The 16,379-nt window shown below is 45.6% G+C and overlaps 1 protein-coding gene across 19 annotated transcripts in view; it reads right to left on the minus strand.

Annotated features, from left to right (window-relative positions):
• The window catches only part of CACNA1D (calcium voltage-gated channel subunit alpha1 D), a 302,856-nt gene that overhangs the window by 77,900 nt on the left and 208,577 nt on the right, over nt 1–16,379 (minus strand). For 11 of the 19 annotated variants that reach the window (XM_025456187.3, XM_025456181.3, XM_025456178.3 and 8 more), the window contains 11 exons: nt 16,049–16,136; nt 15,716–15,775; nt 14,669–14,695; nt 10,984–11,144; nt 9,890–10,115; nt 9,553–9,760; nt 6,785–6,905; nt 3,290–3,404; nt 2,838–2,907; nt 1,927–1,993; nt 1,032–1,179 (listed from right to left, as the gene is read on the minus strand). In XM_025456187.3, coding sequence (XP_025311972.3) covers nt 1,032–1,179; nt 1,927–1,993; nt 2,838–2,907; nt 3,290–3,404; nt 6,785–6,905; nt 9,553–9,760; nt 9,890–10,115; nt 10,984–11,144; nt 14,669–14,695; nt 15,716–15,775; nt 16,049–16,136 — 1,291 coding nt within the window. The remainder of the gene's footprint in view (nt 1–1,031; nt 1,180–1,926; nt 1,994–2,837; nt 2,908–3,289; nt 3,405–6,784; nt 6,906–9,552; nt 9,761–9,889; nt 10,116–10,983; nt 11,145–14,668; nt 14,696–15,715; nt 15,776–16,048; nt 16,137–16,379) is intronic. The other 8 variants (XM_025456183.3, XM_025456197.3, XM_025456196.3 and 5 more) reach the window with 1 other exon arrangement.

A 16,379-nucleotide genomic window follows, 5' to 3' on the forward strand; every position in this document is an offset into this window, starting at 1 on the left:
AGTTAAGCATGTGCTTTTGGGCTCAGATTTTGACCTCAGGGTCCTGGGACTGAGCCCAGAGTCAGGCTAGGGAGACTCAGTGGGGAGTCTTTCTCCTTCTGCCCTCCCTCTGGCTCATGCTCTCCAATAAGTAAATAAAATCTTTTTTTTAAATTTTAAAATAAAGAGATACTCAAACTCTCAACAGTGATAAGCTATAAAAACTACTATCAAATCCTCAAGTTACTAAGGACTGCAGCCTTGCTTCCCACCTATGTCTCCCTGGGGACTGTGAATTCCACAGCGTCCTTCTCTGGCAGTCAAGAAATGCTTCTATAATTCTAGAAACCTTTCCAGGAGCTATTCATTCCCCCTGGTATGCCATCTGTCTCAGATGATTTAAAACCTAGAAACCAGCTAGTAAATAAATGTCATCCTCTTGCAGTACTTGTAAGTACCATGCTCCTGGTGAGTACCGTATCAATTTAACATGAGAAATGCTATTTTAAGCATCATAGGGCTGAATTGAATAGCTACCACCTATAAAATATCAGTGAACAATATCACTTCATCGCCATAAAACCCAGTAGGGAACAGGTGACCAACTAAACTGGATCTCAAAATGAAGATGCTATGCGGAACTTGGTCACAAAATTATCATCCTCAGAGCAACTCAACAAAAGGGCCCGCTCATGAAGAAAGGGTCCTCTGGATGGAAAACACAGGTGACAACCGTGGACACCTGAGCCATGGGCTCTGACTAGTACAGGGGCTAAGGGGGAGGAGAGTCTGGGATGGCACCTCTCCTCGGAGCCAGTCATAATCCTAACAGCACCTCCATACAGGAATGGGACAGCCAGGAAGAGACTGACAGAGGAAAAAGGCAGGCTGGGGCAAGAGAGGGGTCAGAAAGGACTCAGGGACTCCAACGCAAAGGCACAGAGAAGGGCTGTGAACCACCCTCCTTTACCCCATCTGCAGCATCCCCTCGAGCAATCTGGAGGGTGACAGGTGAGACACAGCAGCAATGAAATCAGAAACTGAGTATTTACGGGTTGGTCTTGCTCAGAATGAAGAATGCACTTCCTTCAGGGATGGGGGCGATTTTCTCCTTCATGTTCAACTCTGAGATTCTGCGAGGACGGGGGCCAGCAGGAACCTCAGGTTCATCCTCTTCCTCCTCCTCTTCCTCTTCCCCTACTGTAAATGAGACTTTTTTTTTATAGGCACAAAATAACACGATTGCATTTGGGTTTGAATTATTGTTCGCAATTTCATATAGAGAGCAAACTTTCACATCTATTAGCTTACATTAATGAAAACCCTTCCTAATATGGACTGAGTTCCTGTGAAGGGCTGAGAAGCGTGCCTGTCTGTGAGTGTGTGCAGTACTGGAAAGAAGGTTCCCAGCAGTTCCAGATCTAAGCACAGGTAGAGGGTACTGCCAGTGGGATTCTCACTGCTATAACTCCCAGTACCCAGCTGTTTCCCCAGTAGCCTTGCTCAGCTTCACCCTGAAAAACTGTGCGTGAGACTTCAAGCCACACACAACCATTCCTACCCCCTGACCCCCTCCCCCACAGTCTCTGCTACATCAGCCAATAAAGGCACCAGCAAATGTGAAAGGGTCAGGTGAGCAGTAATAACAGTAGGAATGTCTGGTTGCCTCCTACAAAGATTTCTCAGGACAAGTGGGGCTTGCCTTGATCCACTCACACTTTCTCTCCCCACAACCTGGATTTTGGATTATGTAAGTTACCCGGGGGACCAAGAGAAAAAAAGAAAGGCTAACTGCTCCACAAGGGGACTGGCCCCGTGGCCTCAGCAGCCTCCCCATCCACCATCACCCCAGCTGGGCTGGCCAGCCACAGATTGAGCCTCTGATCACACTATATCACACATGAACTGAAAGCCTGTCACTGGCCTCAGTGACACCTGTCACCGTACCTGGCACATCACAAGGTGGGTAGGGGTCCTTGTCTTCATCCTCTTCTCGGTAGTCATCAATTGTAACCTAGGATGACAGAGAGGTCTTGAGAGGAGGGGAGACTCTGACTTCAGTGCACTGCAGAGGACCAAAGTATAGACTCAGCCCTGCCATTCAGTACAGGGAGAGAAGCTCTGTTGCACATAAGTGCATGCATGCCTATGGACAGGTGTCCCCAGTGATGGTTCTGCTTAAGACATAGCTCTGGGGGCAGATGAGGAGAAAGTGGGTCTAACTCCTTCCCAGCCATGGCTAGCCAGCACCAGCCATGCCTCTCTCTACCCAACAGTGTCCCACATGCTGTATGGTAACTGCACAGCAGATTCCTGTCTCCCTGCTGGAATGGGAGCTCCATGCACACAGGACCTCATCGGTCTTGTTCATTGCTGATCCTCAGTATCTGCCACACAGTAACCACTCTAAGTATTTACTGACTTAAGGAACAGACAAATGAAAAATCCAGAGCTTTCCTGAGTGGGATGAAGTTTGACAGCATAGTCCTGTGCACCCAGACCTCCAATTCCAAGATTCCTTCTGGAGGCAGACATCTATTAACAATCCTCTACTTGAAACCCCACTGAGAAGATACTAACACGTCAGGTCTCATGACACAATTTCAATAAAGAAAAAATAAGTGGTCCCCCAGTCAGATACATGTCATACTGGTTATTTGGCGAAACACTGATTAGTAACCAGCTAGCCACTTAAATTCATCCAGAATCCCCCTGAGAAGCCAGCGTCTACAATGGTGTGCCACACTCTCACACCAAGTATCACACAGAATACTTCTCGTGGTGTAAATGGTATCTAATGACAGTATCAACAGATTCATTTATAAACAAAAAGGAGAGAATTATTTCAGGATATATACCTTATTGTCACTGTTGGCTATCTGGTTGACTTCTGGTTTGTTGTTCTTTTTATTCTCCAGGCTCTCTTTTCTACAGGGAAAAAGAACACGAGAAACCAAATAGCCATATTTCTATGCATAAAAATGCTAATCCAGATCCTGAATCAACAGTGGCCTGATGAAGGACAGAATTTAATTGGAAACAACTGTAACAGTAAGAACATAGCACAACTCACACTCAGAGCTTCCCGTTCACCATGGTGTACTGGCTTCATTACATAGATCATCTCATTAAAATTTTCATGCAAGAGCTCATCAGCATTGAAGGCATCATTTATTTTATGACACCAAAATTAACCACAGAGGTTCTATAAACATGAGACCATGTGACTCCTACTCTCGGCTTTGAGGGAAGGAGAGCCCAGGGCCTGGGTTCTGACCAAAATTCCATCCATGGATGCAAACAGGGTTACCTGGCAATCTTTTTCCTCTCCTTCTCTTCAGCTTCCTCTTTCTGGGCAGTATTCAAACTTTCAGCATCAGCGAGATTGTCTACAGCGATGGCCAAGAAGACATTCAGTAGGATATCTAGTTTGAACATTTTAAGGGAACAACACAATTTCTAAACACAACTACTTGTGATCCACAATGGCAATGTCACCCTCCTCTGTGCTCTGGAAGGCTGGTAACAGGTGACTGTCCCCTAGTGCTGTATACATTTGATAAGATGAGAAGACCAACGCCTGCTTAAAAAACAAAAACACACACACAAAAACAAAAACCCCTAGAAAGTTGTAGAAGACAGTCTGGAAAGAAGCAAAATTCAGATTTACTAAAACCCATGAAAATCTACAAACTTCAACATTTCCTTTCATGTGTGTGCATATGTGTGTGCTTACACAAACATATGTCTCTGTAGCCCGAGGTACCTATGGCTATAATACACACTGCATGAAACAATCTATAACATGAACATTGTGTTTTTATGCGTTTTATATTTTGCTTTGTGTATCTTTTCTTCCTTTTAAAACACACATGTATGCATAACACACACACACACACACACACACACACACACACACCCAGGGTGTGGTTTCCAAAATTGACCCTTTTAAAGACTACACATTATTCAAGATGATGATTGCACAAGGCAGTCTGAGTTCTTTTTCATCTGAAATGGTCTTCAGAGTCTGCAGATACTTGCTCATTCATTCATTTGCTGCACAAATACTGATGTATTGCCAGGTGGTACCCCAGCTATTCTTTTGAATAGCCCCACTGTAGCTATATCTTTGACTACTGTGCTTGAATATTATGTTTTCAAGTCCTAAAAAGTGAGGTGACTGAACAAGCTATCAGGTTTTTGGCTCTTCCTATAATGTTGTATATGTGGCTTCCTTGGATGATAGAAAAAAAAAATTCTGAAAAAGGTTCTAAAATCTCCTGGAAGATGCCTGTTTTTTTTTTATTCACCAGCAGTTGAATACACTTTTGAGAAGCACAAGGATCAGAGGGAAGTAAGTCAAGATGGCTCCTTCTCTGACGATGCTTCTCCCTGGCTGCTGCATGGCCACTGGCATGCATGACTGTGAGAGCTCACGAACCCTGAGATGGGAGAGGCACACCACTGTCCCACAGGGCCTATGCAATCTGAAATCTCAGCTGGGTAACACAAACGTAACCTATCAAGGGACTGGCGATGAGAGAACTTCCAGAGGATGTTGTGTTTGACTAAGCTATTCAGGCCTTTTAAGAGGAGAGAGCCATGAACAAATTCTATGAAAACTTTCAAAATGCCTTTGATATGCTAGACTATGTTTTAAGCAGAGCTTGTAATGAGCCCAGGGAAGCAATCTGTCCTGGGCTGGGTGATGGCTTGGTAACATGAGCACTCCTCTGATACATGTGGGGTAATCGTGGCTCAGGCAGAGATTAGTGCAAGACTAACTACAGTTGAGAATTCCTACCAATGAGCTCAATGAATAAATATGGTATCCTCAGTCTTGCAATGACACCAAACTCTTTTGGGTAGTGGAAAGGACATCCAGAGTAACAAACCATAGAAAAATCTTACAAGTTTATAAATAAAATGGTTTTCAAGAGTAAACACCTATCGGGATCCCTGGGTGGCGCAGCGGTTTCGCGCCTGCCTTCGGCCCAGGGCGCGATCCTGGAGACCCGGGATCGAATCCCACGTCAGGCTCCCGGTGCATGGAGCCTGCTTCTCCCTCTGCCTGTGTCTCTGCCTCTCTCTCTCTCTCTCTCTGTGACTATCATAAATAAATAAAAATAAAAAAAAAATTTATTAAAAAAAAAAAAAAAAAGGGTAAACACCTATCATCTATATTTAGAGGCATTACCCAGACCCTCCTAAAGACTGGCGTACTTTGGAATTCATTCAAAAACACCCAAGCACCTCCAACATGCTGGGGACTGTGCTGGGTGGTAGGGACATGATGAACAGGAATCCCTACTCCCATGGAGCATCTATTCTAGTTGGGGGAGAAAGAACATAAACTACTTAAGCATTTCAGATAGTAATATATGTATTACAGAACAAAACAAAACCACAATGTGTAACCAGAATGAGGGGAGCCAGGGAATACTTCTCTGCAGACCTAAAGCCAGTATAGTGCTCTGGCCTGAAGGGTTCATCGAGGAGAGTACAACAAGAAATGAATACTGATCGTTCATTTGACAAGCATTTACCAAGGGCTATGTGCAAGACCCTCCACAATAAGCCATGAGAAAAGATTAATACAAAGAAAAGAAAAGAAAAAAAAGAAAGAAAAGAAAAGAAAAGAAAAGAAAAGAAAAGAAAAGATTAATACAAAGAAAAGATTCCTGACTCAACAAGTTTATTGTTGAGATGAGGGGATGGAGAAGCACTCATCCCAAATCCAGTAGGTGCTGGCCCCCCACGTGTAGTAGGAGCTATAAGGATAAAATCGGGTAGGAGAGCTCATCTCTGGATAGGAGGGGTGTTCAAGCTGCCTGAGGGACTAGTGGGGTTTCTATGTATTGTCCTTAGAAGTTTGTACTAGAGCTTCTGCATAGAAGACAACTCACTAATGAACCAAGAAAATTAAGGGGGGGGGGGAAGAGCTAAAGGAATCTGGGGCTTCTTAGGAGAAGAATCCAGAGAGAATTCTTTAAAATAAAAAGATAAAGACCAAGAGGTAGTATTCACATGTTTGTACAACTGCTCTTTTGCCAAACCCTCACTGAGAGTTCCATATGCCAGGTCTTGTGGCAGTCAGGGAGGTCAGAGAGAGAAAGAAGACACAACCAAAAGTTATAGGGTCATAAAGGGTTTGATCGAGGGAAAGAGAGACCCACATTTGCAGAAGTCTAGAATTAGGGAGTGCCTTTTGCTAAGGAAAAGGAGTAAAGGGTACTCAGAAAAGAGCTCATAGCCCAATACAGCAGCTAGCCAATGGATACTTGATCCCCCAAGTTGTACAGATCAGCAAAGCCACATCAGGTCCGGGGAGCTTATGTCAAGTCACTAATGATCAATGGTCCCACTGGTCAGGAAAGGTCTTAAGAGACACAGATGTGCCCCTAACCTCCCAAGCATGATGGCATGGAGGATAACCCACCTCTGCCCTAAGCCTTCCCTTGGGATCTGTGTAGGAGCTGTGATGTCAAGCTGGGTGAAGATGGGCATAGCCCATGCGCTGTCCCATGTTCCCTTCCCCAGCTTGCTCACTTCTCAAAGCCTACGGCAACTCTGATCCCACTATGCTGTCCCAGTGACAGTAAAGGAGAACAGATATTGAGCTAATAAGGTAAAGGCATTCACTTCTCCACCCCAAAGGCCGCCACGACCATTGCTACCACACCATCACCACCACTTGTGGCCACCATCACACCCACCACCACTGCCACCACCTCAGGGTAGTTCAGACAGGGAGAAACAAAAAAAAAATGATGATGACAAAGCCCCTGGTCAGCTTGAAGGATACAGTTACCACAAATGAAGAGGATGATGAAGTAGATGCAGACGATCATCCCCGAAGATGACGGGCCGCCATAGGCCATAATGCCATCATACATCACGGCGTTCCAGTCCTCCCCTGTCAGGATCTAAGAGGCCAAAACTGTGGTCACCCACACACAACAGCTGGACTGCAGCTCCCAATGGCCCGCCACAGCCCCCCAGGAGCCACCCAAATCTGCATTGAGCTGCCTTTCACCGCCCCATTTGCACTCAGCAAATCCATCAGTTATCCCGTAGACTTTTCAAAACTGTTTTCAATTACACAGACACAAGAGTTAATTCTTGACACGGAAATAAAGTAATACTACATGTAAGACTTATGTAGTCTTTGATGACACCGCAGTTCTTAACATCCCCCCCAGCACATGCCGTTGGTGCCTCTCTCTCCAGAACCTTTGTGTACATAAACATACAGATACGCACCCAAAGGAAAGAGGTAGCTATTGTTTTCTGAGATTTATTAGTCATAAAGGATGTCATACTATATGAATTTTCTGCATTTGCCTTTTCTCTACCCCTTCCCCCACTCAACAATATATTCTGGAGACCCTCTGTGTCAGTAAGTGCCTTCAGTCTTCTTAATGGTTGCCTACTATTCCACATGGTTAATCTACTCTAGAAATGGAGAATTAGATCCATGAATTTGTAGAAGCAGGGAATTCCAAGTTCTCATGTAAATTTATAAACTACTTCATGAGCAGATACTAATAGCTATCTGAAATTTCACATGGAACTTTCTCTACTGATGATGTCTCATAACTCAATCTGTCATCTGGGTAGAATCAGATGAACCTAAATAGCATTTTAATAACATACTATCTAAAAAATAATAAATGAATAAAAATAAAACCATACTATCTTCCAGAGAGGGAGTATATGTGTTCCTGTATTGTCTATCTTAACTAGACACCTAAAAAATAAAACAGTCATGGCTCACAACCCAAGAGAAATATGGGCAAATGATTTCAAAAGATAAAGCAATTCCCTGGAAAGGAACTTTTTGGCTCTTAATCACATGAAGACATTCAGGTTCACTCCTGAAGAGAAATAGGCATTAAAGCTAGAAGATACCATTTTCACCTGTCAGACAACCATCAAAAAGTTTGAACACCCATTGTGGTAAGAAGTAGTGAGCTGTGGGACAGAATCCATGCCCCATCCCTAGAGGATGGACTGACACTACTTTGAGGAAGATGCTGGGCAAGAGTGTCAGCGTCGGAAATGGACATACACCCTTCAAACCAGCAATTCCACTTCTGGAATATTTACACTACATGTCTATGTTCACACATGTGCCCATAGTATGTGTTCGAGGTCACTCACCAAGCCAAGGCCAGACATAATGAAATACTCATTGGCTAGGGACAAGTTACATAAGTTAGGGGACAGCCACAGAGTGTGCAGAATCCAAAGTAGGAGGCAAACCCTTATGGACCAAAAAGGCAGATTCCTAAGGACACTTTAAATGGTAAGAAGCCAGAAAACAGCATGTAAGATGAGCTACCATCTGCATCATATCACATTCACTGGGAGGTGGGTCAGTTGGTAGGTTCATTGATTTACATCTATAAGCAAATGTATCTCAAAGATTACATGGAAACTATTCAATGGTGGTTGCTCCTAGAAGGAGAAATTGGTGGCTGGGTGGGAAGGAGACTCATTTGTTACTTTATATCCTTTTTGTAAGCATTTGAATTTTGTGCCAGACATGGGTACTACCAAAAACTACCACCACTGTAAACGTTTCTCTGAAAAAAAAAGGAGAAAAAATAACTAATCAGTGGCTAAAAATTAAAGTATATTTCAAAAAAAGTATGGTCTATCGCAGGGCTAGCAATTCTATTCACCTCAAAATGACTGAGAAGAAATGAATCTTATAGATCTCTAGTATCTTGGTTTTAGTTTTTTTTCCTCCTCACAAAAAAATAATGACCTTCCAAGGTTACAGGGCTGAGCACTGAAAGAGCCAGCAGGAGACCTGGATGTCCACGTCTATGGTCCCTCCTACCAGACCTTCCTGCCTCCCCAGCAGGGCTCTGGAAATCACTGACAATGTGAGAAAAGTGACAAGGGCAGATGGGTCTTTAAAATTTATCTGCCACTCTGTTCGAGGAAGGGCTTCAGCTCAAAACATAGGAAGAGGGAGTTTAGAACACCACAGCTTAAAGCCAGGTGGCGTGTGGAGGCTGCTGCTTTGAGTGCAGAGTCCACTGTTCCTCCTTCTCAGCCTGGTGGCCTTCACAGGCCCTAATGGCATGGACATGCTCAGAGCCTGTCTGTCCCCATTACATGACAGGAGGGAGAAACAAAGGGGCAGAAGGTTGTCACAACTCTTTTATCACCCTGAGTCTTCTGACTACACACCAGAGCATTAGGGCTTTAGAATTCATCTCTTTGCACAAATCCGTGTGAGCCAGGATCACAAAACTTGCCTGCAATCAAAAATTCACAAAGAACAGGAAGAGGATTTTAGAGCCTATCTCACAGAAACCTCACGAATCAAACAGAAGTTTTTGGTCTATTATCCTGTCATCTGTCCAGTGGTCTTACAAACACAGGACATCACGCCACATGGATAGCTGGAGTCAGGTGCTCAACAATCGACTTCCGTGGTGTAAGGTCTGTTAGAGCATTATTGGGGCAGAGGTCACTAATCGCGGCAGACTCATCCTGTCTTCCTGGGTCGAGGAGGGACAAGACGGCAGCTCACATGGGCTCCTCGCGAGGGCTCACCTGGAATACGGTCAGAAGGGCTTGAGGGAAATTGTCAAAGGTGCTCCGCTTGGTCTGTGTTTCGTCAAAATTAAACTTGCCACCAAACAGCTGCATCCCAAGCAAGGAAAAGATGATGATGAAGAGAAAAAGCAGAAGCAACAGCGAAGCGATGGACTTCATGGAGTTTAACAAGGAGGCCACTAAGTTGCTCAGGGAAGTCCAGTGCCTACAAGTCAAGATGGGGCTGTGAGCACAGAACGCCCACGGGACACAGCAGACATCAGGGGGCCAGGGCGAGGCTGATCACCACCCCCCCGGCCAGAAAACACCTGCAGCGAGATGCATGCGCTCTCACCTGGTCACCTTGAAAATCCTTAAGAGGCGCACGCACCGAAACACAGAGATCCCCAGAGGAGACATGATTTCCAGCTCCACCAGGATGGTCTCGGTAATGCCACCACACACCACGAAGCAATCAAACCGATTGAAGAGAGAGACGAAATAGGCCTGGAGACCCAAGCTGTACATTTTTACCAGCATCTCGCAGGTGAACAGAGCCAGGAGGACTTTGTTAGCGATATCTGTAAAGACAAAGGGTCTGATCGTGGGCGTGGCTCAGACTCGCCTTCCCTCCTCAGAACCCCTTCCCACCAATCTCTGCTGGAAATGCCCTAGCACCTTGCCCCAGTCTTTGCTATGGCCCCCATTACAGAAATGTGGCACCAATGTTTATGGTCTGTCCGCCGGGTTCCAGTCCTGCTTCTGCTACCACCTAGCTGTGGGACTCTGGAGGAGTCCCTTGAGTTCTCTGGGCCTCAGTTTTACTGACTATAAAATGGGGAGGAGCGGTTTACCATACACTCTCTGATGCTCTCTAGACCTAAAAGCCTGTGCTTCTGCATTTATACCAGCGTATTATATTTTTTGTTTCAGTCATAGAAAGGCCACTCTGGTCTTGCTTAGGGCACCATGATATAAAAAGCAGTTGTCCATCAAGGTCACTTCTAACTGCAGCAGGCTGGAGAGCTGGCCAGAAATAGGACCTCCCCATAGATCACAACTGACAAACTCAGAATGGATGGTGTCTGGGGGTGAACTCCTGTACTGCACTGCTGGGGCTCTCTAGGTAAGGGAGCAACAGACACTTGCCAAGAATACCATGTGGGAAAAGAAAGTTGCCAGTGGGGACAGGGAGAAGGGAGATGAGGTCCCTTCTAACTACAAGATTCCCTGACCCTAGGTTGTCATAGGGTTAAGACTCGGCCCCAGAGGGCTTCGTTCTGCATACCACGTGGGCTGCGCCTGTGTCTGGATGGTTCCACTGTCTTCTATGCCCCCAGAAATGTCCTGTCATTACACATTGATCAGATAAGATTAAACTACAGTTGGACAGCTTCAGGAGGCCCTAATTCAGAATCAGAACAAAAAGAAAACAGCCTCTGCTCGCACCTTGAATCTGCGTCAACCAGTCAGGCTGATTGTAGTGCTCAGAGGAAATGGTTAAGGTATTGAGAAACACCAGGACAATAACCAGCCAGTAAAACGTGACAGACTTCACAGCAGCACGACATCTTCTGCGATTGAAGCGGTTCCAGCGACGCCAGCGTCGGCTATGAGAGAAGCAAACGTGACTCCATGAATGGCAGACATAGCATCTGCATGCCCAATAGACATTATGGAGAAATAAATCATCTTTAACTCTAGAGATAAAGATCAGGGGGTACAGGAAGGAAGGCATAGAAATTATGTTGGTCTTTAAACATGACTTTACAAGCGTCAACTTGACCTGATCATGCTACCAGTTTCCTTCCTATGGCTTTAGACAACTCCGTAATCTGCCATACACAGTCCTTAAACCAGTTAGAAAAATCTAGATATTCATAGATTTGTCTGCAGATACAAAAGTGAGCCTGCACACATCTATGCAGTTCACATTCCCACCATATGGCACATGGATCTGTTCACACTCTGCGTGCAGAGAGCCGTTTGGGTTATTATACACATCTCTTGTGGCATCTCCATCATCGTACAGAATTTATCAGGCAGCAAAGTGCTCCCAACCCAGTTCTCATTTTAGGGAAACTTTTAGTCCTTTCTTAAATCTTGGAGGTTTCTCTGGAGCCTGGCACACTTGTCAAAGCTGAGTAGGACATGAGTCTTTATACTGAGTCATCAGGTGCCCTTTCTAACTAGTGATGCTCAAAATATACCTTCAGGAGAAGAGCCAATATTGAATTGTGTTTTCATACAAATAAAATGAGCTGAGCCAGACAGACAAGTAGCATGTCCTCTACTGACTTTCAGTTCCGGTTTATAATTAGGGTAAGTATTCCCTCCCTGCTGCAGGATGGAACAATGAAGTAGGTCCCAGGAAAATGCCAGCCGATTGGCAATGTCGGCCCCTTTCAGGCTGGGCTCATGGACAGGGGCGGTAGGTACTTCCTCTAGTGGCCCAGGTCAGAGGAATCCCCAGGCTACGTGCAAGCTGCAGCCCTGGCTAACTCAGCCACGTGGCTATGTTGAAAACACATAACCCAGGGACCAGGCAAAGAATTACTTGTGCCAACTCTTTAACAAGACCTAGAACAAGAGAAGGGCATTTTGCTCTTGCTCTCGCTATGCAGTTTTCAGTGGTAATAGTGGCTAGAAACATGATGACTAGTGTAGAAAAATCCCACTGTTTCTCCTGTGATGCATAATTTAGTACACACAAGTAAGGTGGTCTGAAAAAGAACCAGTGTTAGGTCTATTTATGCTGTAGTGACAAGTCTTGAGTGTCTCCCAAATCTCGGAGGCCTCACCGTCCCATCTCTTAAAGTTCAGTGGCACTTCTCATCCTGCCCCTCATGGGACTCCAGACACTGGATATATAGAGATGAAGGCACACTGTCCTGTGGCCTCTGACCTTGAAAAGCAGCAAAGCTGGGGCAAATAACAATTATAAATCCCTCCTAAGTGCTATTCTCAGGGTCCTGGGTACAGGAGCAAAGAGACAGGAGCATTAAGTGCTCTTTGCAAGAGTCAGGAAAGGCCTCCCTGAAAAGCTGAGATTTGGGCTGGCTCTGGATAACAGAGTAAGAGTTCACCAGGGGGCAGATAGGAGGGCATCCCACCCGGAGGGGACTGTGTGGCCGAGGGGACTGAGACGGGAAGAAACAGAGCATGGTGAAAACCAAGAGCAGTCCAGTAGAGCCACAGAGTGGGGAGTGTGTGAGGCGTGTCAAAAGATCAGGCCAAAGAGTGAGGTGGGGGCCCAATTATGAAGGAATTTATATGTCCTCTAGCAACAGGGAGTCATGGAAGGGCTTCCAATTGTTTTAAAGTCAGATTGAGATGCAATAGACATATGGCAACTATTAATATTTAGGAATAGGGTTTGTAACCACTACCACAATCAAGAGGTAGAAAATTTCCATCACTCAAAGGACTTCTGTCGCAGCTCTTTGTAGTAGTTAACCCACCCTCCTCACCTCAGCCCCTGACAACTACTGATCTGTTTTTTGTCCCTACTGGCTTCTTTTATCCAGAATGTCCTAAAAAGATAATCATACAATACAGAGTTTTTTTTGAGACTGGCTTCTTTCACATAGCAAGAATACTTTCCAGACTCATTTGTGTTGATGTATCTATCAGCAGTTTTTTCCTTCTTATTGCTGAGCATTATTCCATCAGTGAATGAACTACAATTTGTCTATCCATTCACAACCTGATGGACATTGGAGTGATTTACAGTTTTTAGCAACTGTATCCAAAGCTGCTATAAACTCTTATATAAAAATTTCTCATGCAGACATATATCTTCATTTTATATAAATATCTCAGAAGCAGAATTGCTAGGTCATATGGTAAATATATGTTTAACTTTTCAAGAAACTGCCAATTTGTTTTTTTAGAATGACTGTACCATTCAACATGGAGGAATGTATGGGAATCCCCACTGATTTCACATCCTTGTCAGAACTTGGTACCGTCAGATTTTAAAATTTGATTCATAGGCATAAAAAATGTCAATAGGTACATGGTGGTGTCTCACTGTGATTTTTGATTTGCATTTTCCTACTGACCAATGCTCATTTCATGTGCTTATTTTCCATCCATATCTTTTTTGGTGACTTGCCTATTGAAATCTATTGACCATTTTTTGTTGTCTTATTATTTATATCATATTTATTATTCTTTTTATATAGTGGATAGTAGTCCTCTATCAAACGTTTTGCAAAAATTTTTTCTTCTGGTCTGAAGCTTATCTACTCACATGGCCAGTCTTTTGGGTGTTATATCCAAGAAATCTTTGCCCAACCTAAGGTCACAAAAACTTTTGAATGTTTTCTTCTAGAATGTTTAGATTTAGGTTTTACATTTATGCCCATGAACAGTTCAAGTTAATTTTTGTATATAGTGGTAAAATGTTGTTTTTAGTTGAAAATAACATTTATGTGGAAAAGTACACAAATCATAGGTATATGGTTCCATGAACTTTTACCAACTAAACATGTAACCTGCATCCAGAGCAAAGAACAGATCATCACTGGCCCCTCAGAAGACTTCTTGGAACTCCCTCCACAGAAAACTTATTTTTTAAACATTTATTTATTTGAGACAGAGACAGAAACAGAGAGAGAGAGAGAGAAAGAGAGAGAGAGAGAAAGAGAAAGAAAACACATGAGTGGGAGGGGTAGACGGAGAGGAAGAGAAGCAGACTGTGTGCTGAGTACAGAGGCCAATGCAGGGCTCAATCCTGGGACCCTGAGATCACAACCTGAGCTGAAACCAAGAGCCAGACATTTGACTTACTGAGCCACTCAGACACCCTCACAGGAAACTTATAAACAGAAAAGTGACACGAAGTATCTCTGAGAAATTACTCTGGGAAGGAATATGAAGGGTTGATTAGCGACAAGAAATTGTTCGTTATTGCATCTCACTGGTTTGTTTGAGGGCAAGATCTTCAGCACCTACTATGCTGCTCTTCAAGGCAGGTGCTTAATATTTACTGGACAACTGATCTTCAAATATGAACATCCTAACCCAAGGATAAAGTAAAAATCAAGTCAGAGCAACTCCATGTATAATTGAGAAGTTAGAAAGTAGAACACCAAACACATAGGCTTAAGAAAAAATAGAAGATACTGACCTGAGTTTGGATTTTGAGATGGCTTGGCTAAAAGAAAGACAAAAAGAATAGGATTTCTGTTAGAAAGACTCGAGCATACTCTCCCCGTCATGTCAGCTGAGAGATCAGAAAAGCCATGCACAGAAGCCTGGGATCAGCATCCCCAGCACCCCCAGTGAGACAGCAGGGGTGAGAGCAGAGCAGGAGGCGAGGTACTGCTAGGGCCAGGTGGGCCAGGCTGACATCCTCCAGGGTTCAGGCAAGAGAAGACTCTTAGCCAGCGGCCCTGCACAGCCCAGTCACAGGCCGTGATGCCAGGGGTTCTTCTCCCCTGACCCCACTTCCCCCGAGTGAAGTCAGTGGGGCCTCCCCTGCTCCATCTCAGCCACTCAGCAGCAGCATCTGCTGCTGCTATAGCAGAGGGAGCACTGGACTAGGAGTCCTAGCTCTGCTATCCACTAAACTGCATGGGTTCTGGCAAGCAGCACACCTTCAGCAGCAGCTTCAGTGTTCTCATCTGTAAAATGAGGAAGACAAATCCATCCCCCTGCCTACTTCACAATGCTGTAGGGAGGGCAGAGCAAAACAACGGAGGCAAATTCACTTCTTAAAACTTCTGACCAAGACATGTCACTTGTGAGAATCGCTGCCAAGAAGATCAAAATTTTTTAAGAATACCACCTCTACTTTACAGAGATAAGACCTAAGGGATATCAGCAGGAAGCAACTGAAACAAAATTGCATGGACTCTCCAAAGCAGGCCGTACTCTGCACATTGCACACTGCTGGTCCCTGCTGGGGGCCAGGTCATCTAGACAGAAACCAACAGGGTGAATGTGGTGGCACCTTCCACCGTTAGGAGAGGGTGGTGTGGGCTCCAGAAACAAGTGCCGTGAGCAAAGGAGGGCGGGCTCTTGTTGTGCAGCCACTACGCGGGGGGGTCGGGAGAACCCGCCAGGGAAGGAAAACTTAAATATGCAGCACATCCTGTCAGCCACTCTGCCATACAAGCTCTTTGTCAAAGCACTGATGCCAACACCAGACTGTGAGGAAAATCAGGCCTGTTACCCCCACCGCCGACACCCAGAGGGCCCAGCCTTGGCCGTGCCTCTTCTTTTCCACCAGCACCTAGTGGACACAGTGGAATTGCCGGGTTACCTGGCCCGCCCCGCAGCAGGCTCCGCCTGGGCAGGACGCAGGGCGGGCTGCTCTGGGGGAAGAGGCATGTGACATGCTGGGGGGCCTGGGGGCCTGGGAGGGGAAGGGAGGGGGGACCCAGGGGTCCAGGGTGAGTCCACCCACCCCTTGTGCATCTGAGGCTATGCCCCGGGATGCCTTCCCCGCAGGTGCTCCTCTAAGAAGACAGTAGGGGGCAGCAGGGCAGGCGGCCTCCACACTCACCAGAGACTCCCACAGCCGCCTGGATTCTCGCCTCCGCCACTTACGTTCTCTGTGTTCACCGACTCGGTCTCGCTGGTGGGCATGCTGGCTGCAGGGAGAAGACAAGGCTTTAGCCGGCACGCCGGAGGTGCTGCGTGCCCAGGAGTGGGCCGGATGCAGACTGCTGCCTCCAGGCAGACCCTCTGGCAGCCCAGGAGGAGGGCCGGGAAGGGGGAGAGGCCAGGCACCCCCATGGCAGGGGGGTCTTTGCTTCCATGATCTGCTGACCTGCTGAGATAGACCATACAGCGCCCCTCCCCTCCCCATCAGGAGGAAACCCTGTCCATCCAGA

The sequence above is a fragment of the Canis lupus genome, chromosome 20 (assembly GCF_003254725.2).
Source record: "Canis lupus dingo isolate Sandy chromosome 20, ASM325472v2, whole genome shotgun sequence".
Classification (NCBI taxonomy): Eukaryota; Metazoa; Chordata; class Mammalia; order Carnivora; family Canidae; genus Canis; species Canis lupus.